This window comes from Zingiber officinale, chromosome 8A, assembly GCF_018446385.1.
Source record: "Zingiber officinale cultivar Zhangliang chromosome 8A, Zo_v1.1, whole genome shotgun sequence".
NCBI classification, from domain to species: Eukaryota; Viridiplantae; Streptophyta; class Magnoliopsida; order Zingiberales; family Zingiberaceae; genus Zingiber; species Zingiber officinale.
Window position 1 is genome coordinate 41,201,066 of NC_056000.1, and position 25,562 is coordinate 41,226,627.

General features: G+C 34.0%; 1 protein-coding gene across 1 annotated transcript in view; it reads right to left on the reverse strand.

The window, feature by feature from the left end:
- Nucleotides 1-9,625: 9,625 nt before the first annotated feature.
- Nucleotides 9,626-25,562, reverse strand: part of LOC122008603 (conserved oligomeric Golgi complex subunit 2-like) — a 41,462-nt gene continuing 25,525 nt past the window's right edge. The window contains exons 10-12 of the mRNA XM_042564388.1: nucleotides 18,893-19,015; nucleotides 18,670-18,804; nucleotides 9,626-10,064 (exon numbers count right to left, since the gene is read on the reverse strand). Coding sequence (XP_042420322.1) covers nucleotides 9,951-10,064; nucleotides 18,670-18,804; nucleotides 18,893-19,015 — 372 coding nt within the window. The 3' untranslated portion in view covers nucleotides 9,626-9,950. The remainder of the gene's footprint in view (nucleotides 10,065-18,669; nucleotides 18,805-18,892; nucleotides 19,016-25,562) is intronic.

The window sequence follows — 25,562 nt, forward strand, 5'->3', positions numbered from 1 at the left end:
TATAGTCTATCAATCAAAGAACTAGTACCACACAAGATAGAATTTTAAAAAATACTAAACTTTTCATTTTTAAATAAACAACTGTATCCAGATTTGTCCAAACATGAAATGGAAATTAAGTTCCATTTAAATGAAGACATTGTAAATATATTTTCCAAATTCAAAAGTGCATTGTTCCCTAAATAAACTCTAAAGATACCTATCGTCTTTTCTTTTGTCTTCTTGTCAGTGCCCGTATAGATGAATTTTTCAACATCAATTGACATTCGGCTCGTGAGGCAACCCTACATAATTACAATTATGTGAATAGTTGCATCAATATATATTCACTAAGTATTATTAGGTACAGTAATTAGGTTGACTTTTGAACTGACAAAATTGATAAATATACCTTTCTTGACACACCAGTTGACGTATCTGGGGGCATCCTTCTTCAGATGGTCTTTCCTTTTACAAAAGAAATAAGTTGGGTCAAGATATTACTTTTGCACCTTATGCCCTAAAGCCCCAGTTACTACAAGTTGTTTATCCTTGCTCTTACCATTACCTTTTTTCTTCTTCTTGTTCAAATACTGAGATGAGAATGCAAAGTGAGCACTATGAGTGGCATGCCTTAATCTCTTTTATTCTTGTACACAATGAGCTATAAGCTCATTTAGTATCCACTTCTCCTTTTGTGTGTTATAACTTATCTTAAAGGCAATGAACTGTGTAGGTAGAGAGATTATGATTAGGTTCAAAAGGACATTTTTAGATATGTATAACTTTAGTATCTTTAACCTTGTAACCAGATTTGATATCTCCATGAGATACTCCTTTATATTACCTGAAACATCCCTAAATCTATCCTTAAAAAAAGTATTATTATTATTATTATTTACTTATTTACTTATTTATTTCCCATCAATTACCATACAACAACTGACGTTTCAAAACCTTAAAAAAAAATCCAATCACAAATTTCAAAATCTCATTAAATAACACCTCCAACAAAAAATATATATATAATTAGTCTAAAAATGAGAAATGTGCATAACTCGGAACCCTAAAAGTGAATACACTAATTTTAAAAATAATAACTTAGAATTTAATGCAATAAACCAACCATGATTCCCATACCAATTTGCTGATGTTATAATTTGTACTCGATTGCGCAAACTAATTAATTTTCAAATCATAAAAACATCTAGTAATTCTGGAATACTTGTCATAAATTTTAGAATTAATCTTTTACAAAAGAAAAAAAGAGTCAACTAAATAAATACGGAAACATAAACTAAAGGGTCTTTGGATTGCACTGCATTGTTCCGAGTTTACTTAGTTATCATGACCTCCCATCTCATATGTCTCACCTCCTACATTAATCAAATTTAATGAGACTCAACATATTTAAACCATGATGTAAAAAAAAAAGTAGAGATAAAATCACATGCGTTGAAATAAACCATACTAAAAATAGATCTAAATTAAATGCTTGCGTGATATAAACATAAGGTATGTCATATTATTAACGGGTTATCATAAATGCGTGCATGATATAAACATAAATATTTTTAATGGAGTTCAGTTTAATGACAGTGACCCGTAACATAAATGTTTGATGAAATATTTACCTTAGCGTTATGTTGATAGGGATCCGAATCTCAGAATGAACCCACTACCCATACATAATTTGGCAAGCTCCCTGGGCATAGGTTCCTGATTCATAACTCAACTCATGCATAATTGGATAAGCTCCCCAAGTATAGGTCCTTAGTTCATAACTCAACTTATACATCATTAGGTAGGCTCCTCAGACGTAGATCTCCGATTCATAACTCTACTCATACAAAAATATAGATGGGTCATAAATAAATCACATTCCTCATATGAAAAACATGTTTTCTTTTTTTTTTTAATAACATCATACATACATGCATGCATAATTCTCATAAATCTCTAACATACATATTTACTGGCACAAAACATGGCTGAAATTAACATGATATAACTTAGCATTGATCTCATTCCCAATTTGCATGATATTATCATAGTAGATACATTTAATCTTTAAGGAGTTATGTCATATACACAAGGTTCCATAGAGGAAATTAAATATTATCACATGTCGCGTAGAAATGAATTAATGTATGGCTCAACCCTATAGTTTATATTTGATCGACTTCCAAATTTATATAATATTTTCACCTTAGACACATTAATCTTCAAGGAGTTATACAATGGTATATGCAAGGTTCTCTAGAGTAATTTAAGTAAAAAATGATAAATTTAGTTAGTCTTATTGATTATCCTGAGTAACTGATCCAGTCCTATAAAATTTTTCTATCAGTCACCAGGCTAAATCAAAAAAGTGCGCACAGTGGGTAGTCCAAGAACTCAATATCCTTTGATTACGGACCTCATTTGGAAGAAAAATTCTTACAAATATGTTATAGTTAGGGATCAAACCGCTGGTATCTGTTGGAACCCCAAGGTTATTTTAATGTAATCAACCAAGTTGGGTTAGGTCCTGTGGTATTTTAATCTTGTGTCTAAGTGTGCAGGAGCTTAGGATCACAATAAGTCGAGCAAAAGACGCAGCTAGAAAGAAGGGCGGCACAGGAGAGAGCTGACGGGTTCGGTGCGTCCGAAGGACGAGATGCTACAGCCTTATTTCGGTTGGCCGAAATCACCCAAGCGAGCGGAGTCAAAGCGGAAGACTCAGGCCGAGGCGAGCTGAAGCGGAGCAGAAGGGTCGGACCAAAAAAAGTCAACCATGTTGACTTTAGTGGTTCGGCCGCCCAGAGCGATTTCGGATGCTTGGAACCCGACTTTGACCATATTACGTTTGACTGTGATCTGTTACGAAGGGGATAAAGTTTTATCCCCTTCCAAGTGCCTGGAACCCTCCATGCGCCCCGACCAAAGCTATAAATACAACCTTGGTCCAAAAGCTTTTAAATCAACAAGCAATTAGCATTACAACACTTGTGAGCTCTTCTTTTAGTCTAAGCTTCTCATTTCTGTGTTTTCACTGTTGTAAGAGGCTTCTCCGCCTGAAGGAGATACTTAGTGTGATCCATTCCTTGGATTAACAACCTCCCCAATTATAACCAAGTCAAATTCGTAAACCTCATCTTTTTAGTTTCTTTCTTTATTTAATTTACGCGAGTGTTCTTTTAAAAGTCCGAGAAGGATATTTGTTTTTATATTGTGCAGAGCTATTCAACCCTCCGATAGTCGGCCACCAACGGTTTCTATAGTGTCTGAGTGACAACGTGAATATTCTATGACGACACTATAGCCCCTCGATACATCAAGTTTACAGTTTCGGCGTCCCACTAAAGAACAATAAATTATCGAATATTCGAATGATCAGCCAGGTAGGCTTAACCAAGCACAAGGTCGTTAGGGAAACCAACAAGAAAGCTCCTTACAACATACGAAAGATTGGTGCGGAGAACGTACTTCCCATATGACATAATATTCTCATAACATAGGATCTAATGAATGCCTAAAGAAAGGTTTAGAACGTGTCTTTACGTCTTAAACATCCATAGAATCCATAATCGATGCGAGGAAATAAGGGGTCCGATCAAGCACGACTTCTTCCTTCTCTTCGGATAGATCACGACGATTTCTCTCCCTCCCCAAGAAAATCCCTAGGTCTTATTTATTGGTTGCCCAAGGACTGGGTTCAATAATTAAAAAAAAATTATTACACAAGTTTATTTAATTATGGCTCAAAACTAGGTCCAATGATTAAATACCAAATATATAAAATTCTATACATGTAATTAATAAAGACTTACCAATACCTATTAGTAAAGATAGGTCCGATAATTAAATAATTTATTATCAAATTTGTTTACCTATTGAAGGTAAGTTTATGAATTATTCGATTATATTTAGATTAAAATTATTAGTTAAGATTAAATTATTAATTAAGATTTAGTTTGCATTAATATCATTTATTTACGTTAAAAATTAAGTTGAATTTATTGGTTATTAAGTTTAAGTTATTAATTAAATAAAGGCATTAAACAACTTTACATTTAATTAATATTTTAATTAAATGTTTTTAACTTATTTTAATTATGCATTGGGGTTTTACGTGAACTGGTTTTGGATGCTACACTATCTTTCCCGTTATACCGCATGGATACTAACTTCGTAAGACGTGTAATTATCTCGACTTTTTCATTTGAAACGAATCAGTCTACTAACTCCCTAATAAAGGTCTTAGCATCTTCATTCTCAGTAATTGAACCTCTAAGTGATTTAAGAATATACATCTTTATGTGATTTGATCATTCTCACTGGTAAAATATCACCTTTTGATCTGTAGTGAAATCACTAGTCAAAGGTGCAAGGCGAGCATGCCTAAATGTAAATTCTAGATCCATGCAGCCTAACAGTACTATTATATGCTCTTTTCATTATCCAAAGTTTACACTTGTAAGCACCGGGATGATGTTTAAATTAGCAGACACTGAGAGCACTACATACAAAAAAAAGTAAAGAACATAACTCAATTTAACTAAACAAGGCATGTATTCTTTATAGTTGTACAATAACAAAATGTAACAAACAAAATATGCAACTTTATGTGCATTAATTGAAAGTGCATTAATTGAGATACCCTGTGCAATATTTTATTAAATCTTTGGACTAAACTGTAATTTACTAGTGGTACTCTCCAAACAACTCCTAACTACCTTCATCTGTCACACAACACACCTTCCTTTGGGCTGACATGTCATGTGCATGATTAACTTTATGATAAGCTTCCTTAGTTTATGTTTTCTATCATCACTCACAATACCCTTAACCAGCCACATAGTGCCCCTTCCTTTGGACCAACACACTATGAGAATGATCAAAAAGTTTAACTTAATTTGTGAGCTTCCTTAAACATATATCCGGTACAAGAATGATTTTCTTTTGGGTCAATCACCTTTAGCATGGATATACATCCCTGTACACTAATACTCCTAGCCTCCCCAATATTTCATGCTTTGGTGGTAGTATAGGTTTGACTAAGTAGTAAGAGCGAGGAAGAATATAGGAAAAAACTATTGAAAACTGAGCTAAACTGTTGTCAGCCAACTATATCAGATATCAATCGACTGATAATGTCAACAGTCGAGTTCCTACATTCATCAATCAACTGGCACACTGTATATGCCCATTTCCGATCACACTAGTCAATTGATAGATATCGCAGTCGACTAACTACAGTAGTTGAGTCTCATAGTCGAATCAAATAAACTTTTGTGCTCGATTTATCGACGTTCAGTCGACTGGTACATTATGACAATCAACTGATGGTAATTAGTCGAATGCCCTAGTCAAGTTTGACTCAATTTTTTTCATAACCTTATGACCATCAATCAACTGGGATCCTATAGCAGTCGATTGATGGAATCCGTTGAATGCTCCAATCAAGTCTAATATGCTTATGTTCGCTAATTTGGCCTTATCATCGACTAATGGAATTAGTCGAATGCTTCAATCGAGTTAGATACGCTTATGTGCCCAAATTCATACTGATCAGTCGGCTGGTGATCCACACCAGTTGATTGATTACTGAAATATGCATTTCTGACACTGATAAGTCAACTGGTAATCCACACCAGTCAATTGATTATTGAAATCTACATTTTTAACACTGATAAGTCAACTAGTAATCCACACCAGTCGATTGATGTTTAAAATATGTATTTCTAACACTGAACAGTTGACTGATTATTGGAATTTCTATTTCTGTATGCAATTTTTTCAACATGGAAAAATCTAAAACAACGTTGTCATTTGCGTTCTTCATGGATAATATGAAAAACTCAATTTCTATGTTATAATCCTAGTTTTTCCAATGTTATATTTGATGTATATGCATCGATTTGCTTATCCAAAAGGAATCAAATGTAAAATCGATGCATACGTACCAAATCGTCGAAAATACTCCTTACGCCTTAAAAGAAGATGATAAGTTAATCCTTAGCTCTGATATCAATTGAAAGCAACGTAGATATATCAAATAAAATAATCTAAACGATGCATCTAAAGATCTAGTTATTATCATCCATAAGGTTGCATTGGATAGAAACTGAAATAATGGCAAATGAATGGTCTAACTTGAATCCATCGCATTAGCCATTGATCTTACTTGTCACTGGAATTCCTACGAGCGCAGAATGAACTTCTATAGGAATGAATGGCAACCTTATCTTGGTCTCAATGGAGAAGAGTTCAAGGGAGAGAAGAAGCTCAAACCTGCTTGATTCAAGAAGATGCCCTAATTGGGGAAGTTTCTTCCCTTATATATCAAGTTATCATCCTATAAGGACCATCCAAATAAAGCTCATACATCATTAATATCCCCATTAATGTTAATGAACCAAGTTAACAGATCTACACATTGAATCCACATCTAATAATCCAAACCCCTTTCTACTACAAGCATTAGATCATTTAATTAGGATTTAGTTCCTTGATGGTAATTAGTTAGGTATGTGTTAATCAAGTATAAGCTCATCTTATAGAGATTAAGTCTACTCATATGGACTTAATCGGATTGAGTCTATCCTTGTAGACTTAATCCTTCAGCATCATCCAATAAAGAATCATTAAGCAATAATAATGAGGCAAATTCTACTCTTGCTTAAGTCTAACGATAGAAATAAGGTGTCACCCCGGGGATATGATGCAGTTGTTAGACCTTTAAGTGCGGATCCTAGCAATTTCAGGGTCAAGACTCAACTATGACAAACAACAAGAGATTTTTCCTCCAATGGGAAGCAGGCTTGAGAAAGCGGGTTGTCTGGATAGACCACCACGATCGTCTCCCGATTTATCTTAATGGATGGTAGAAAATTTTCATGAGGTCAGACCAATTGCCCCTAGCATTAGTCAATAGGAAGAACTAGGTACCCGTGTCAACTTTAAAAAAAAAAAAAAAAGAGATAAGAATAAGGTGGCCCTCGGGGCACAATGAGTGGCAAGGTAATAGTGGTACCAACAGGAGCATTTGGGGTCAATTCCCAACAAGGCATTAGCGTGATTAATTTCAAAAAGTCCATCTATAATTGTAGGGCCACTTGATGCATCCCAAATTTATCTTAGAGTCGGGCTGATCACCTTTAGAATTAGTCGATTTGAAGAACTGGATACCTAGATTGTCAAAAAAAAAGATACGAATAAGGTGCCCCTCATGCTATGGTGCAGTGGTAAGCACACCTTGGGGCTCCCCATGCACTCACGATTCAAAACTCAGGGAGCATAAGAAATTAGTCTCCCTCGTTCAAACTATTAAGACCGCTGGGGTATTGTGTGAACTATCGTTTGCGCTTCTGAATTTATCCTAGTAGTCAGTAAAAAAAATTTATAGAACTGGACCGGTCATCTTCATAATTAGTCGGATTATAAGACTTGCATACTTGAATTATCAAAAAACTAAGAGAGATATAGGAATAAGGTTCTTTCTAACAAAAAATGGAAGGAAATTAGGGTAGAAATAAATCAATTCCATACAAATAAAATTTACTATGGTATTTCCAACAAATATGATAAATTAGTTAATGAAAACTCTATTATAAAAATTTAGTTAATGATCTTAAAAGTTGCTTTGAAAAAATTCACTAGTGGTATTAAATTTTTAAACATGATGTTAGGTATAATAAAGCAGGAATTCAATTTAACACTATATCTAAATTTTTATAGAAATACAATTTAACACTTCATCTAATTTTTTATAGAGATATAACAATATTTATCCATACATTATAATCGGACTTTACAATATATTCCTTTAGTAGAACAATCTAACATTAATATGATAATTTGACAAATTTATACATAATATTTATCTATATTTTATATTGAATAACAACTTAATGTTGATGGCAAAATGTGAAATTGCCACCTTAACATTCCTTAGGACGACCTCATATTATAGAATAGGATAAATCATAGGAGTTTATTCAGTTTTAGTCAAGCGACCTTTCTAAACAAGAAGCACAAAATGATCCGAAATAATATTTACACCTGTCAAAAATTGAATCATACTTCACTAATGACAAGCTATACCCCAATACCAACTCGGCTATCCCGCATAGGCAATAGCAACCTAATGCAACCCATGGCAGAGTTCTTCAATGGAGTTAGCCATGGTAACCAATAATTTTTCTGAAACATTATTATATAGGAAAATTTACATGCAGTCTCAAATCATCAATAAAATTTTACATGCAGTCCCCATTATCAAAAATCTTTCTTTCCACTCCCGAATCAAATATAATGGATATTAATCTACCTAATTACCCTTTATATTTTTTATATCTAAAAGTCCAAAAATGAGTATAATTCCTCTTAAATTCAACACATTAAATTAGAATCTAGTATATTTTCTATCAAATTGAGTATGACTCTTTTTTCACCTCAATTAGATAAAAAATATATCAGATTCTCTTTAAATAGTGTTCAATTGGATAGAAAATATACTAGATGTTCTTTAAATGATGTTAAATTTAAAAGAAATTATATTAAGCGAGAAAAAAAAATTATACACAGTTTTTCACTCCCTAATTAAACATAATGGATACCAATTTACCTAATTACCTCTCATTTTTTTTAGTATAGAAAGTGCAAAATGAGTATACTTTCTCTTAAATTCAGCACATTAAATTAAAATATAACATATTTTCTATCAAATTAAGCACGACTCTTTTTCTACCTCAATTCTATAAAAAATATATTAGATTCTTTATAAATAGTATTTAATTGGATGAAAAATATATTAGATTATCTTTAGATAGTGCTAAATTTAGAAGGAATTATATTAAGCGGAGAAAAAAATCATACTCAATTTGATAGAAAATATACTCAATTCTAAATTTAAAGTACTAAATTTTAGAAAAATTATACTCATTTTTTAACATTTTATACTAAAAAATATGAAGGACAATTAAGTAATAATATATAAAGAAATTGAAACAAACAAAACTTTACATGCAAGGAGTGAAAATAAAATTTTTTTAAAATGGAGACTACATGTAAAGTTGAAATTTTATTTAGAGATTTTTCTCTAATTTACCACATTACATGAGCTAATAGAAAACATCTAAATTATATTTTTAATGATAAAAATTGGTCATTTTTTTTATATTACTTTTTCAATTTGCAATGTATCTATTTATATCTCCTAGTAAGAATTTGGGAATCATTTTTTAATTTTTTTTCTTAACGTTCTTATCATAATAAAAGTAGTATTAGGAGCTTTTAATAATCATAAGAGCATTTTTTGTTTTAAAAAAACAACATTATTTTTTTAAGCTTTTTTTTTTTTTTTTGCAAGAATTGACATTATTTTTAAAAAGAGAACTGGAATAAGGCATTAAATGAAAGAGCTTTGGCAAGATAAAGATTAATTTTAGGGTCTTTTTAAATATTTGGTTACGTTACTTAATGTGTGGGCACTTGCAGAAAGAAAAAAGTGCACACGCCAGATGAGAATCTAAACACACAGCCGGTCTCGCAGATTGAACCTTCCAAACGTCAGATTTAAGTTGCTTTAGTAAATAAAAATGTTATACTTATAAAGAGAGATCACTATCATATACGGACAACAGATTGTGAATCTCAGCTATGAGGTTGAATGAAGGAATCAAAATGATATTTCATATAATATAAAATGCAACGAACTATACGATTTGAAGAGAGAATTCCTTTTTCATGGCCTCGTGTCGACAGTTTTTGATCCCTATCTTTAGAAAATAAAAGAATGTTTCCATGAGCTCTCTAAAAGCATATCACAACAGCTTAAGTTCTGTTCAATCGGGCCATCTCACAAAACTTCTAAGCAATAGTAAATTTAGCTTTTAAAAGTTGTGAAGTGTATAATATTACAGGCACAGATTCTACTTATCTCCTGATGCAATCGAATGGACCCTTTATTGCGGGAATGGAACTCTTCAAAATGTGATTTGTGATTGCCGGTCTTCAGGAGCAACACACTGCCACAAGGAACGGAATGCTGATATCTCGGTTGCTTCGACTCCCATAGCAGAAAGGTTGCGACCATACTCCTGAAAAAAGAGATGTAGTGAGCACTTCAGAGTGGGGGGATTAACAACTGCTCTGAACCTTAAACAAGTTCTGTGAAGAGAAAAGGGTGTGATACAATTATAACGTGATGATGTGAATTGTCTGTACTTCAGTTCAGGTTTGTAACAATACAGAGTTATGGAAGCTTTAGTTGTGACTGGTTCAATGTCTTATGGAAGGTTGTTTTTTTTAATCTAGTAACTTTAAAGATTGCATTATCTAGTAACTATATTCGAGTTGCAGAACGCATAGATCAATTTGTTGAAAACAAGACTACCTAAAGTGTGTGTGTGCGTGTGTGTGTGTGAGAGAGAGACGAGAGAGAGAGAGAAGATAATACAAGATCCATAGCCTAATATAGCATCCACCAGCTTCAATAAATGTTAAACAAAAGAAACTATGCTAGATAGACAAGTGTTAAATCTGTACAAGATAAAATCATAGGAAAAAAAAATGTCCTGAAAAAAATTGATTTCTGACCAACTTGGATATTACCAACAATGTAGTCCTCATAAAAGGAGATGAAAGGTTGATACCAAATGGATGAGACATGGCTTCTTGTTGCCATCTTAAATTAATCTTTCTTGGTAAAAATTCAATTTTGGTCTAAGAAACTCAAATACAGAGTTATGTTAATCATCCTCCTGCAACTGCCATTGATATGATATCATTAATACTTTATCATTATGGATCTAGTAAACATTTAGATATTTTGACCAAAATCCTGCTTTCCTTCTAGGGCATGGTTAATTGGATAAAAAAAAATTGAAAGATGAATAACAGAGGGGATGGATTTGCAAAATTTTCCATTCTTCGTACAGTTTAGACAAATAGATATCTGAGAGAGAAAAAATAATTAATTGATGAGATCAAGTGAAAATAAAAGTATTCCTTGCCAAGAAGGCACCCATGATTTTTTGCAAATCAATACATATATAACTCATTTGTGAATCAATACACACTAACCAAAGCTCTAGCCTCCTATGAGCACAGAACAAGAAAACACTAAACCTCATCCTCAAACACCAACATTGATCTCATGAGCATTGAACTTGTGAAACCAAAAGGGTTCGATAGGTTGATCAGGCCAAGCAGGCCAATCAGGTTGCTTAGGTCAGGAAAACAAAGGAATCAAATGGCCAACCCAATCAATCCAGTCGGTCCGGGCCATTCAAAGGTTGGACAATTCAACTGGTGAAATAGAACCAGATGGTCCAAACACTCTAGGTAAGCTAGATATTAAGATAGGGTTGGTCTAGGTCGATTAACCTAGGCTAGTTAGATAGGTGAGTAGGCTTGGTCAACATGGACAAATAGGGCTAGGTAATTAGGATGGCCGAGGTGACGGGTTTGGATGGGCGAGTGAGCTTGTCTAATCAGATGAGGTGAACGGCCTAATAGGTCAAGCAGGCTAAACATGACTGTCCAGTTTGGTTAGCCAAAGTGTACTAATCCATCTAAGTGGGCCTAATTGGCTAATCGAGCTGAGTGGGTTAGATAGACCAATTAGGGAAAATGAATAGGTCATTCATCCCTTTATGTTTTTTGTATCCTTAAGAGCAAACAAATGGAAGGATGGCTTAAACAAAATTCATGCATCTACCAATGTTCACTCATTCCTTAGAATGAAGGGTGCCTAAGGCCATGTTTCCTATAGCAAAATCACATTCAAAGGAAGGTGTTATGTACCTCACTTTTATTAAGACAAATTAATGGATTAGAGAATTATTGGAGCTTGAGTAATTAGTAATTTTAGGTTAACCAACTTGTGTGAAATTAGCTTTCAATTCTCTATGTTAAATTTTACCTTTGTCTAAAATAATTATTTTTTTTGCTTCATCAATTTAGTCCCAAATTCCTATGTGATTCATGAGTTCAATTTTCATGTTGTATCAATTGGTATCTAGCAAAAATTTTTATTTCATATATGATACGCATTATCATCATCTCCTCTAATTCCTCATCATGCATCACTATTCACCATCTCCACGCCCTAGACATTGTTGATCCATCCACCCTTGATTTCCTTTGCTATTGTCATATTCCACCACTTTGCTCCCACTAGCTAAAGCATCTTTCGCATCCACCTATTGTAAGTCCATAAACAAGCTCTTGCCCCCACGAGCTTAGCTAAGATGGTAACTGGATAGGATATTTACCCAATGCACGAAGGGTCGAATCCTGAGACTGGCGGACCGTAAATCCCTACACCCCGACACAACTCACCCTCCCATCCATCTTACCTCTCAGTCATCGTGATTTACTGACAAGGGTGCTGGGGGCGAGCGTAATCGCCTTTTGCCTAATAAACAAGAAGTTCTTATTGCATACGCAGCTTTAGAAAACCCCCAACCTCTTCCCCCGTTGCAAGAGGAGGCTACCTCCTTTCTATAATCATTATTGACCAAACAGCGATGCTCACATGCCCATTGATTCTCCACCAATGTTGATCCCCAACGTTGCCACCTTAATGACTCTATTTATTGCCTCCCACCTCATTAGATTGAAGCCGCATAACACCCCCTTCTCATCTCTCATGATGAGAGATGAAGCTACCTACGATAAAACCCTAACCTTGATTCTTTAGCATCAACCTTGATTCAATGAATGGATCTATTAAATTATTGTGCTAATGCTAGATTGTTGCCCGGAAGGAACGCAATGCAGGGTCCGACTATAACGTCTCAACAAGGACCGTTATATCTCCAGAACTTGGATGTAGTGCTAAATATGTAAAAGTTCGTGTTGCAAAGTCCGACTGTAACGTATCGGCAAGGACCGCTACATCTCTAGAAGAACTTGGGTGTAATGTTAAATAGACAAAAGTTCTCACATCATAGGTTGGATAAGAATAAATATGATAGAAAAACTAATAATCTAAGATTTGAAACATAGAACTAGTAAATCAATGGAGGTAGTAAATACAATGATTACTAGAATTAGTATTTTATGTGTACAAGAGACAATGAGTAGGCAAGAAGGCAAATATGATAGAGAACTCAGGTTTTAAGTTATGATACACAAGAAAGAGTAAAGCAAGAAATGGAGTAGGTATTGTTGTAGATAGTTCGTTAAAGAATGAAGTTGTTGAAGCAGTTAGAAAAAAGGATAGAATTATAGTGATTATAATCCTTAAGATAAAAGTGGCGAAAGAAACTATGAACATAATTAGTGTATATGCACCACAAGTAGGAGTAGATGAAGCTACCAAATCATGATTTTAGGACAACTTAGATGAAATATTACCAAACATTCCGCCAAATGAAATAATTTTATTAGGAGATAATCTAAATGGGCATGTCGAAATAAAAAATAAGAAATATGAGAGGGTACACGAGGGTTATGAGTTTGGAACGAGAAATGAGGAATGGAAGCTATATTAGATTTTGCGATAGCATATAACCTTATATTAGAAGGGGAGCCTTGGCGCAACGGTAAAGTTGTTGTCATGTGACCAAAAGGTCACGGGTTCGAATCCTGGAAACGACCTCTTGCAAAAAAGCAGGATAAGGCTGCGTACAATGGATCCTTCCCCGGGACCCCACATGGCGGGAGCTTCGTGCACTGGGCTGCCTTTTTTATATAACCTTATATTAGCTAATACATTTTTTAAGAAAAGAGAAAAATATTTAGTCACGTTCAAACGTGGAAATAATAAATCGCAAATTGACTTTCTTATAGTTAGAAAGAATGATAGAAAGATTTGTAAAGAATGTAAGGTCATCTCTGGAGAAAGTTTAACTACCCAACATAGGTTAGTAGTTTTTGGATATACGCTTCAAACATAGTATCAATATATATATATATATGACTTCTAAAATTAAGTAGTGGAAGTTAAAGGATGGGAAGCAAAATATATTTAAGGAGAATGTAGGAGTACAAGATTAGGTGAAATATACGATGATTCTAATATGACATGAGATAAGATGGTATCAAAGTTAAAAATAGTAGCTAAGAGTGTACTCAGTGAGTCAAAGGAATATGCACCACTAAGTAAGAAATTTTGGTGGTGGAATGAGAAAGTACAAGAGAAAGTGAAAGAAAAATGAATAACTTATAAAAAATTATATATTTGTAAGAATGAGGAAAATTTTAAAAAACATACAATAGTCAAGAAAGAGGCTAAGAAAGTAGTGAATGAAGCAAAGAATAAAACTTTTGAACGATTATATCAAAAATTGGATACAAAAGAAGGGGAAAGAGTCATTTATAGAATAGCTAAAATAAGAGAAAGAAAGATAAGAGATCTTATCCAAGTAAAATGTATTAAAGATTAATGTAATATGGTACTAATAAATGATGGAGAAATAAAAAAATGATGGAAGAGGTATTTTCATCAACTTTTTAATGAAAGTTTAGGTGACCAACTTAACTTGGGTAATTTCAGTTGGTTAAATGAGCATAGAAATTTAAATTTTTATCGTAGAATTCAAACTTTAGAAGTAAAATAAACTTTAAATAGGATGCACAATGGAAAAGTCATTGAACCAAATGATATTCCAATAGAGGTATGGAAGTGCCTAAGGAAACAAGGTATTAAATGATTTACAAAATTATTTAACATGATATTCAAAACGAAAAAAAATACCTGATCAATGGAGGATAAATACTCTAGTTCCCTTATACAAGAACAATGGAGACGTACAAAATTGTGCAAACTATTGGATCGAGACGCACATGAGGGGGGATGAATCACGTGATTTTCAAAAACTTATTTTTTACTTCTTTAAAAACAAAGTATGCGCAATGGAAAAGAAAGAAACGAGAATTCACAAGAACGCAAGTAGTTTTACCTGGTTTGGAGCCTTTGGCAACTCCTACTCCAATACCCAGGTCCTGCGGATCTATTGACGGGTAATTCACTAATGACTTCTTCTGGAACTGCCGGAATAGGGGATCGAGTAGAAAAAGAGTAGGAAAAGTGTAACACGCAACACTTTTTCTTTTGCAAAATTTAAATACAAAATTTAACTTTGTTACCCAACACTTTTGAAGATGATCGAATCGTGTTAGGGGTTGGACAATTTCTTAGTGGCAGCCGGACGTAGCAAGATCATAGCAGGGCAGCAGCAAGAAGCCAGAGCAGTCGGAATGCCAAAAGGAAGCGTAGAAGCTTGAAAATATGATGTGATAGAAGCCTTGGTCAAGATGCTCTTTTATTGAGCATGGAAGGCGCTTTCCATTGGCAAAAGTCTATCCCGACATACACTCCTTATCGTTGATGAAGTATAATTTTATCCGATGGAAGACGCCTTCCAAGCCTTCGAAGGCAACTTCCATGAACAGTGCTCAAGACACCTTCCATAGTCTAGAAGGCGCCTCGATTACTATTCACCCAAGGCTGTTTGTGCTCCTTTTGCCATGCAAAAAGTGTTAGTCCAACACAAAAATATTTAACTTGCAAAACAAGGTTAGCACAATAATAATATGATTAATTTATGACTTAAACCCTGTCCTCTAGACCAGGATCTAATCAGAATCTCAATTTAGGTTTTCGAAATGGACCTAAATCAGACTAACGCCTACTGTCCCCTTAACCGAGACGCGTCCTCACTGAGTCACTCTCCTCCAGTGGCTTACCTTCACTTACCAGCTTGCAGTCTATCAACTAGCCTCTCGACCCAACAAATCTTCCCGCCAGTTGTCAGGTCCACAGACCCAACTAGACTTCGCTAGCTGTCAAGCCCGCGAACCCAGCCGGACATCCTACCAGATATCAGATCGACCCTTTGACCTATCTGGGCTTCACACCAACTATCGAGTCCTCAGACCTAGTTGAGTTTCATCCTAGTGTCAGGTCCCTAGACCTATTAATCTTGCACACTCGGTAAATGCATTAGATCACAGTAACACCTAACTTAACTCAATTGTCATTCATCAAAACCTGAATTAGACCGTTAGTGCAAATTATACCAACCTAAACTATAGGGGTATTAAACTAATGAGTCATACCATGAAACTTTGGAAAAAAGTAATACAAAAAAGATTAAGGAGACCTCGATGATGAAAATCAATTGGGGTTCATGCTTGGAAAGTCAACAATATAAGCTATACATCTTCTTAGACAATTAATTGAAAAATATCGAGAGCACAAACAAGTTCTAGTATTCATTGATTTAAAAAAAACTTATGATAGAGAAATTAGATTGAGAATTCTAGAAAAGATAATTGTTAACGTAACATACACTGAACTAATTAATGATATGTACAAGGATGTAACGACCAGAGTAAATACTTCAGGCGGAATAATTGAAGCATTTCCAATAAAGATAAGATTACATCAAGGATTAACTCTAAGTCTCTATCTTTTTACACTAATTATGGACGAACTCACTACACACATTAAAGACACAATACCGTTGTGTATGTTGTTTGCAGATGATTAAAGACACAGTACCGTGATGCATGTTGTTTGCAGATGATATTGTTTTAGGAGATGAGACACATGAAGGAATAAATGCTGAACTAGAATCTTAGCGGGAAGCATTAGAAAGGAAAAGCTTTAGGCTCAGTAAAATAAAGAGAGAATATATGGAATTTAAGTTTAGTAATATTAAAAATAATGAGATAATTATTAACGTAGACGATGACAAGTTGCTCGAAACCGAAAGTTTTAAATATTTAGATCATTCTTACAAAACAATGAAGGGATTGAGAGAGATGTCTTACATATAATACAAGCATGATGGTTGAAATGAATGAAAGAATCGGGTATTTCATGTGACCATAAAATACTTCTAAAATTTAAAAGAAAATTCTACAAAATCGTAGTTAGATCTGTTATACTATACGGAGCTAAATGTTGAGCTATGACTCGAGCACATGAGCAAAAGATGAGAGTTGCAGAGATGAGAATGTTAAGATGGATATGTGGGCATACAAGGATAGACGGAATAAGAAATGAAAGTCTTAGAGAGAAAGTCGAAATTGCATCTATTGAGGGAAAATTCCGAAAGACGCGTTTAAGATGATATGGACATGTACTTGGACGACCAATAAATGTTCTAATTAGGCGATATGAAACTATGACAAACACACATATCAAACGAAAAAGAGGAAGACCAAAAAAAGACTTGGTTAGCGATAATAAAACAAAATAAAATTTATTTAAGTATAGATTATATAGTAGGAAATAGAGATGAATGGCATAAAAGGATCTCTATAGTCCACCCCACCTAGTGAGATAAGACTTGGTTATTGTAGTACTCTATCAAGGATCATTGTTGTCTATGACTAGCGACACCACCATAATATGCCCCCATATTGTGATCACACTGGATCTGCCTCTACCCGACATCTTTGCCTCCTTCCCGATAGCCTACCTCTGTAAACCCTATTGAAGGGATATGTTATTGCCTCATTAGTAGTTCGTTGTTATCTCTAACTCCATCGGCCTCAACCACTCACGCACATCTAGTGACACTTGCACAACTCCATGCCTATTATGAGATTACACCACACTTTTCATCTCACTAGAATTAACCCATCAAAGGAGATCACCCTTCCATTAGCCTACACACAAAGATCTACTTGCAAGTCTGATGTATCATTGCACCGCTTAAAGGTTACCCCATTTTCTCAACTTTGCCCCTACAACTCTTCTAACAACCAAGATCTACACCATTGTCAGAGAGAATCAGCTTCAAACGAATCACAAATCAAATTTTAATCTGCTCAAATCAGCAAAGAAAAAAAAGTTGTCCGTGAGAAAAAGTGAAGGAAAAAAAAACAGACAGGAACCTGCAAAAGTGAGATTTAGGATGTCATCAAAGGTATATTGGACAAGGTGGATTTAGAATGTCATCCAAGGTATATTGGACAGCAAACTTTGAGATCCAATACAAAGCGAAATTCGATTTGACACAAAAGTTTGTCACAATCTCGAAATGTAAGAACTGGTTACGAGGTGGAAGACTCAAGTTCTAACTCATCACTTCAATTGAATGATTGAAGGATAGATAATCCACTTGTAGCTACAACATCTGACTCAGTCGCACTATCTCAGTAATGCATTCTCTTTGTAACCAGTTCTTACAATTTAAAATAGGAATTGTCCTATTTTAGGTGTTGATATCTTTTAAGGTAGTACTTTAATGAGTATCTTTTAATTTATTTCATTCAGATTATTATGTTTCTCATTAATGGTATTTTTTTTCTTATTTATTTGGTATTGGGTCTATAAAAAAGTTGTCATCTGGATGCAATTTGGGAAGCTTTCGATTAATAGAATTCTCTTTCAATTTTCTCAGCAAGAGTTTTCATCCATGTGAGACTCTTTTCTTTGTGTGAGATAGTTATACGCTTTACTTTATCAATTTTGTGTCAATTCAAGCGTTCAATTGGCCAACAGCTCTAACATGAAAGAAAGCCCGTATATGTCTGGTTTTGACCCCTCCTTACTCGATCAGGCAAGCATAAGCGTTATCCTTTACTTTTGCTGATCCAAAGGGCTATTTAAAATTTAAAAATGTCAGTCTCAATCTAAACTCCTTGACTCCAAACCTCATCTTCAAACTAACCTATACCCCCTATCAGAATAACTAGAAGGGAAACAACAAATGATTTGGTAATCATAAAATTACATACCTGAATGTCAAGAAATAGCTGCATGCAAATCTTTTCTGTGTCAGAAATATTATTATCCTGGGCGTCAGAAGTTGCTCCAACTCGCCGTTGTGCACCTTGGCGCAACCTCAACAAAGAGGACTCTGTTTTCCTTGCCTATCAATCAGGTTAATGAAACGTGACTTACTGATTAGGACAGATCATAGCACGAGTTTGAATATGGAAAATGGACATGACAACTTACCACATTAACTGTATCAGATGCTAGTTCATAATACCGAGTAGTGATCTTTTCTGTTGCACCGTGCAAAAGTTGATTCTGAGCATCTTTTGTTAAAAACTTCATTAGCTCTCCTTCAAAAAAAACCTGTCAAAAGTTCACTAGTCATCAATCACAATGTGTATAAATATAGGTTTTAGTTGCATAATAATCAAAAAAAATGAATGACAAGATGAGTAAATTGTAACATGCAAGAAACAAAATGTTACCCAATAACCATTTATCACAACTTTCTATTTCAAATGAATAAAAAAGTACAGTGTGCTAATCATATATCTGTTCTCTCAAGTAGTTTCACATCTCAATAAAAATGACTAGAAACAATATATATTGTGGATTTTCAGCTGTGGTTAAGTGTCAATAGTCTTCAAGTGTGACCTATTTTCCAGTGAATCAATTCAATAGTGCACAAATTATGACTGAAGTGCTCGAGGAAGCAATTTGATAGAATAATCTTCAGGCTTGCAATTATTCTTCATAGGACCATTGATGACCACTATATTATTCCCACCACTCAGATTGAAAAATTATGATTTAGTTAATGATCTAGATTTCATCAAATTCCTGAAAAATAAACATATGATGTATAAAATTTAAAATGTTTACTAAGATGAATGTCATACCCCAACCATATGACATGCCGTCTGAAACTGCAAACTATCTCACATTTCACTTACACGCACTACTGACAAACTGTGGTTTCCAATATAGCAACAATGACATGATAGTAGTAACACTGTAAATGATACTGATAAGGATTAAGATAATATACCGCAAACACAAGATTTTTAACAAAATTAGTTGTATACAATTAAAAAAATCAGAAGTCACAACCAAATATTTAATTTATGTGCTAGTGAATATCTTAACAAATTTGTCTCTTGTCACATACAAATCATAGAAGGTAGGGTTTGTATACAGTCGGGGATTGTATATTTAGGGGGCGTTTGGTTTAGGGGAATAGGAGTGGGGAATGGGAATGAGAATCATTGATTGCCATTGTTAATGTTTGGATTATAGGAATAGAAATACAAATAAGGGAATGAATCCTTGAAATTGGGTAATAACTCATTCCCATGTACCTCCCCTTCAATGAGTCATTACCCTATTTTCATCAATCAAAATATTCCCTTATTCCAAAAATACCCTTAACCTAAAACTAAAATTTTCTCCCTTAATATCAAATATCAAAATATATTTATTTATTTTTTCTTTCATATCACTTCTCTCTTCTTATCCTCTCTCATCATATTTTCTCTCTCATCATTTTATCACACACTTTCTCTATCCTTAATCTCTCCTACCGCACTCTCTTTCCTCTTTTTTTCTCATTACACTTTCTCTCTCCTCAATCTTTTCCATCGCACTCTTTTCCTTCTTTTTTTTCTCATCATACTTTTTCTCTCATCATACTTTCTCTCTCCTCAATCTCTCCCATCACACTCTCTTTTCTCTTTTTTTCTCATCACACTTTCTCTCTCCTCAATCTCTCTTGTCACACTCCCTCTTTTTTTTCCCTCAACACACTTTCTCTCTCACCATACTTTCTCTCTCATCATACTTTCTCTCTCCTTAATCTCTCTCATCACACTCACTGTTCTCTTTTTTTCTCATCACACTTTCTCTCTCACAATACTTTCTCTCTCCTCAATCTCTCTCATCACACACTCTCTCCTCATTTTTCCTCGTTATATTTTCTCTCTCATCATACTTTCTCTCTCATCTTCTCTCGTCATGCTCTCTCCTATTACACTCTCTTTTCTCATTTTCTCTCATCACACTTTCTCTCTCTTCATTCTTTTTCATCACACTTTCTCTCTCATCATTCTCTTTCATCATATTTTTCTCTCACATTCATCTTTCTCTTACATCTATTTCTTTCTCTTATTTTCCTTTAAGGATAAAAAAGAAAATTTTGATTTATTCCGATAGAAAATATGCAACTAACCAAACATTGCTTTTAAGAGTGATATCCATGCTCATACCCATTCCTATTCCACTATACAATGATTCCCATTCCGATACATATTCCTAGAAAAGAACCAAACGCCCCCTTATTCTTAGGAATGCTGCATGCCTTGGTAAGCATTGCCATATTCTATGCTCATTTCACATAGCAATACATTAAGGACTTGATCTTTACCCCTAAATAATCAATGTCGTAGTGTCATGTATCAAGAGCTCACCTTTCTTAACTACTTAGCATGTTCTCCAATCACACATAGAAAACAACAATAGAAAAAACAAATGCAAACATACCAGGATATACATGGAAAATCTTAACCACAAAAATCTAAGAAGAGGAAGAAGCAATCAGTAATATGAAACAAGATACAAAAAAGTGTGTGCAGTAACAAAGGCAACAAACTTTAATTAGACCTCTCTCCTTGCAATCCCTTTCAATGTGGCACGCTTTGCTCCCTATCAAAATTCCAACAATGTGCTCACATTTACCTCATCTCACAACAAGCTTATATACCAATAGGTGCAACAAATGTAGTCATAAATTTCATACATCAGCCTTGTATCAACCCAAACAACAAATGACAACTAAAATCTCAATAAGAAAATTGATTATACATTAGCTTGAATGAGGTTAACCTACCCAACCTTAGGGTTAAGTGTTCCGTGAATTTGTTTCTGACAATAACCTCAGATAAAGTTTAAGTATGGATCTCCAATCGAAGTGGTATGGTTTGGTACCAAGTCATTCTTCAAAGCATGTTAAAATCAACTCCAATGTGTTTTAATTTATAGCACCCTTCCATTTAGCTTGATTACCTCCAACTATAAATATATAGCCATTAGAAAATCAACTGATGTAAAATTTGGAGTAATAAGTTAAAAAATAACAAGAAATAACAAGTACATTGACTGACGATTACTAATACTAAAAGAGTTTTATGCATTGAATGGAAGAATTAAATTTTTGCTACATCCTAAAGGAATCGACCTCATAATATTATAACATCCTGATTAATTAGCACTCCTAAGACAAATTGTTGGAACAATTAGTTTTAATGTTTGACAAATGTTTTAAATTAAATCATGTATTTGACAAGTTGTGATAAGTTTGCAAGTGCAAGTCACATAACGGTAAGAAATACCTACGGAACAAGGTTGATTGGGCACATGACAAGTGCAAGTCTCAAGAGACCAAGATTGACGATGCTTGGTACGAAAAAGTCATGGAAGATCAAGAGTGATCAAATGTCTGGCAAGACAAAAGTCTGCATTAATAAATTAAGGTTAACCGGATGTTTGGGAGAAGAGGACGACCTCAACAAGGATCCTAGAGAAGGTTATTCTCTAAGACTTGATGGATTTCTTTTCTACAGTCCTAAGTGTGAGTGCATATGTAACTTGAGGCAATCGAGGGCTAGCTAGATTATGCTCAGACTAAAGCCTTAGAAGTTAGAAGTGACTTAGTCAATGCTCCAGTCGACTCTATATATTTTAGTCGACTGGTAATTAACTCAAGGTAAAAGGAATAGAAGCTTACTCTCCCGTTTTACCCATGTGTTAATCGACTATGTAGTTGACTGATACTATGTATCAGTCCACTGTACAGTCAATTGATCGTTGAGTCAACTGGGGTCGACTCAGATAGAGAAACAGAAGCTTATTGTTTTAATCAATTCTGTTAAGCAGTTGACTGATGGTGAATTGGCTGACGGTTAGCTATTGTAACAAAATGGTTAGTCTAATCGACTATTGATGGAGCAGTTAAACGGTTGCAACAGACCCACTAGCTATTACATCAATAGATCAAGAAGATTCCCTAAATAGGAGTCAACTAATGTAGTGAACAACCGACTAAAATGATTGATAAAGCAGTAGCACGTCAACTGCCAGCTGATTAATTAGAACAGAATGGAAGATTCTAGAGGCAGCTTGGAGGCTTAGAAGAAGACTATAAATATCGGGTATGTAGACTACAAAATGTACATCAATTCACAATAAAAATACTCTGCCAAAATTGTCTATTCTCCAAGGTCACTTTCACTCTTGTAATTCTCTTTTACTCTCTTGTAACAAAATCTTTGTAAGAAGTTTCTCTGCCTCCAGAAAATTCCTGAGAAGAAGAAACTAGTGGAATTCATAGAGTGACCTACTGAAAGCTCATAGGCTTTGAGGAGTCGGAGAGCTGTCGAACCACGTAAAACCTAGCATTTGTATCTCTATCTCTCTTTTGCACTATTTCAATTTAGTATTTGTGTGTGTTTTTTTTTATCTGTAGTTTGTTTCCTGCAAACTATCATCCCCCTAAAGCTCAAGAAAGGCTATTCAGTCCCCCTCCCCCCCAAAGGACTAACTGCCTAAGGAAGCACATCTTCATGATGATGCAAGAGGGATTTAGCATGAGACCACCGTACTCTTCAATTACACCAACTTCTCATGTTGCCAAGAGGGGATACTATTTAATAAACAATACTGAAATGTAGTTTCCTATTCTTGAAGGGCTCGGATTCTTATGGATGAATTTGACAACTTGATGAAATCCAAGAATTAGATGACGAAGATGAAAACAAGGTGCAATCAAATGCAAAAGCAATTACCAACCTGCAGTGAGACTCTCACCCAAACTTTGCAAAATGTGATTTATTCTTTAATCAATTGAAGAATTTTAGTCTTAAAGAAGACAAAATGATTAGAGAAATAAATGGGAAATTTAAGGAAGTCCTTAACGGCCTCCATATGATAGAAGGAAGAAAATCAAGACATCACAAGGTTTCTTAAATCATTCCCTAGAACTCCCCTTTAGTCTTCAATGGTAGATGCATATAAGATATCTAGAAATCTTCTAATATAAAAGTTGATCAATTATTTGATGAATTTGTACTTTATGAACAACCTAACAATGTGTCCAAGCATAATGGTTTAGCTTTAGTAATGGAGAAGTCCAAACGAAAATCTAAAAGGAATCTTCATCATTTGAATCCAATGATGACACAAATTCCAAAAGTGAAATTTCTTCAACCGAAGTGGTATATCTTGTAAAAAAGCTTATGAAGGGGAATAAAAATTTCAATAAGAGGAACCTAAAATACTTTAAAGAAGTGCATTAAAGATACAAAGAAGACAACCAAAACAAGCAGTAAAACAATAGGAAGAGCCACTAAAGTTGGAGTGCCCCACACTCAACAAACAAGAGGCAAAGAAAAAGAAGAAAAGAACTTGAAAGGCACATGGGATGAATCTTCCTCATCATCCTCATCCTAAGATCAAAAACCCAACCAAAAGTACCAAGAATTGGTGATAGTGATAGGAGTTCAAGTGATGAAGCCTATTCCTCAAATGAATAATCATCTACAACATTTAGCAAGGTAAATTCTCCCCAATTAGAGCTTTTGTATGATACTATTACTAAGTTACTAATTCTCTAACAACATCTAATGAAAAGAACAAATGTCTTAATAAATAACTTAAGGAACTTAAAGATCAAATTAGTTTAAATTCTTCAAACAGAAATCAACAACATGACACTAATGAATTTGAAAAACTTAGTGAGGAAAATGAACCTTTAAAATCATTGGTTAGTGATTTAAGAAATTGTCTTGAGAAATTTACTTGAAATTCTAAATATTTGAATATGATGATAAATGATCAAAGAGCTATATATAATAGAGCAGGAATAGGATTTAATACTGGTCAAAAACAACATAAACAACATACTTACATGTCCTTATTGCTAGAAGTAATTCTTTTATGTCTTATTCAAATGCTAGATTGTTGCTAAGTCAAAGTTGCTAAAGCTTAGGTCCCAAAACATTTTACTTGTGTTACCTCAGCAGGTACACTCAATTTTTATTAGGTACACTTAAGAAAAGGAGCTCAAACAATTGGATCATCGATAGTGAGTGCTCAACACATATGACGGGAGATCTTAGTAAATTCTCATCTTTTAGAGATAAAAGTAAAGGTATTGTTTCTGTTGACAATAACGACATATTAAAGTCATAAAAATTGGTAATAAGCAGTTAAATTCTAATTTTGTTATTTACAATGTCTTATTAGTTTAAGGCATCAAGTACAAACCTAGTCAGAGTACAAGTCAATTGTGTCACTGGCTATAAAATTGAATTTTCTACATAAAAATGTCTAATTAAGCATATTAATTTAGATACAACATTGTTAGAAGATAAAAGACGAGAAAATGTATATATGATCAATTTTTTTTTTATTACAAATACTAATATTAAATGTCTTATATCCAAAGAACAAGAATATTGATTGTGGCACAAGAGCACAAAATTAGCTAAAAATAATTTAGAGAATTATTTGAAATTACATATAACAAAGAAAAATTGTGTCATGCTTATCAAAAGGGTAAACAAACCAAAACTACACATAAAGCTAAAAATGCAGTAAGCACAACAAGACCCCTAAAATTATTACACTTAGATCTAATAGATATTCATGAAATTTTAATATTTAACAATAGAAACTTACTATTTAACAATAGTAATTATTGTATTGATGACTTTAGTAGATATACTTGAGTTAGTTTCCTAAGACATAAAAATGATACCTTTGAAATATTTATAAATTTTTGTAAAAGAGTAGAAAAGGAATTTAAAATCAACTTGATCTGAACTGTTCACGACGGAAAATTTGAGAACCTTAATTTTAA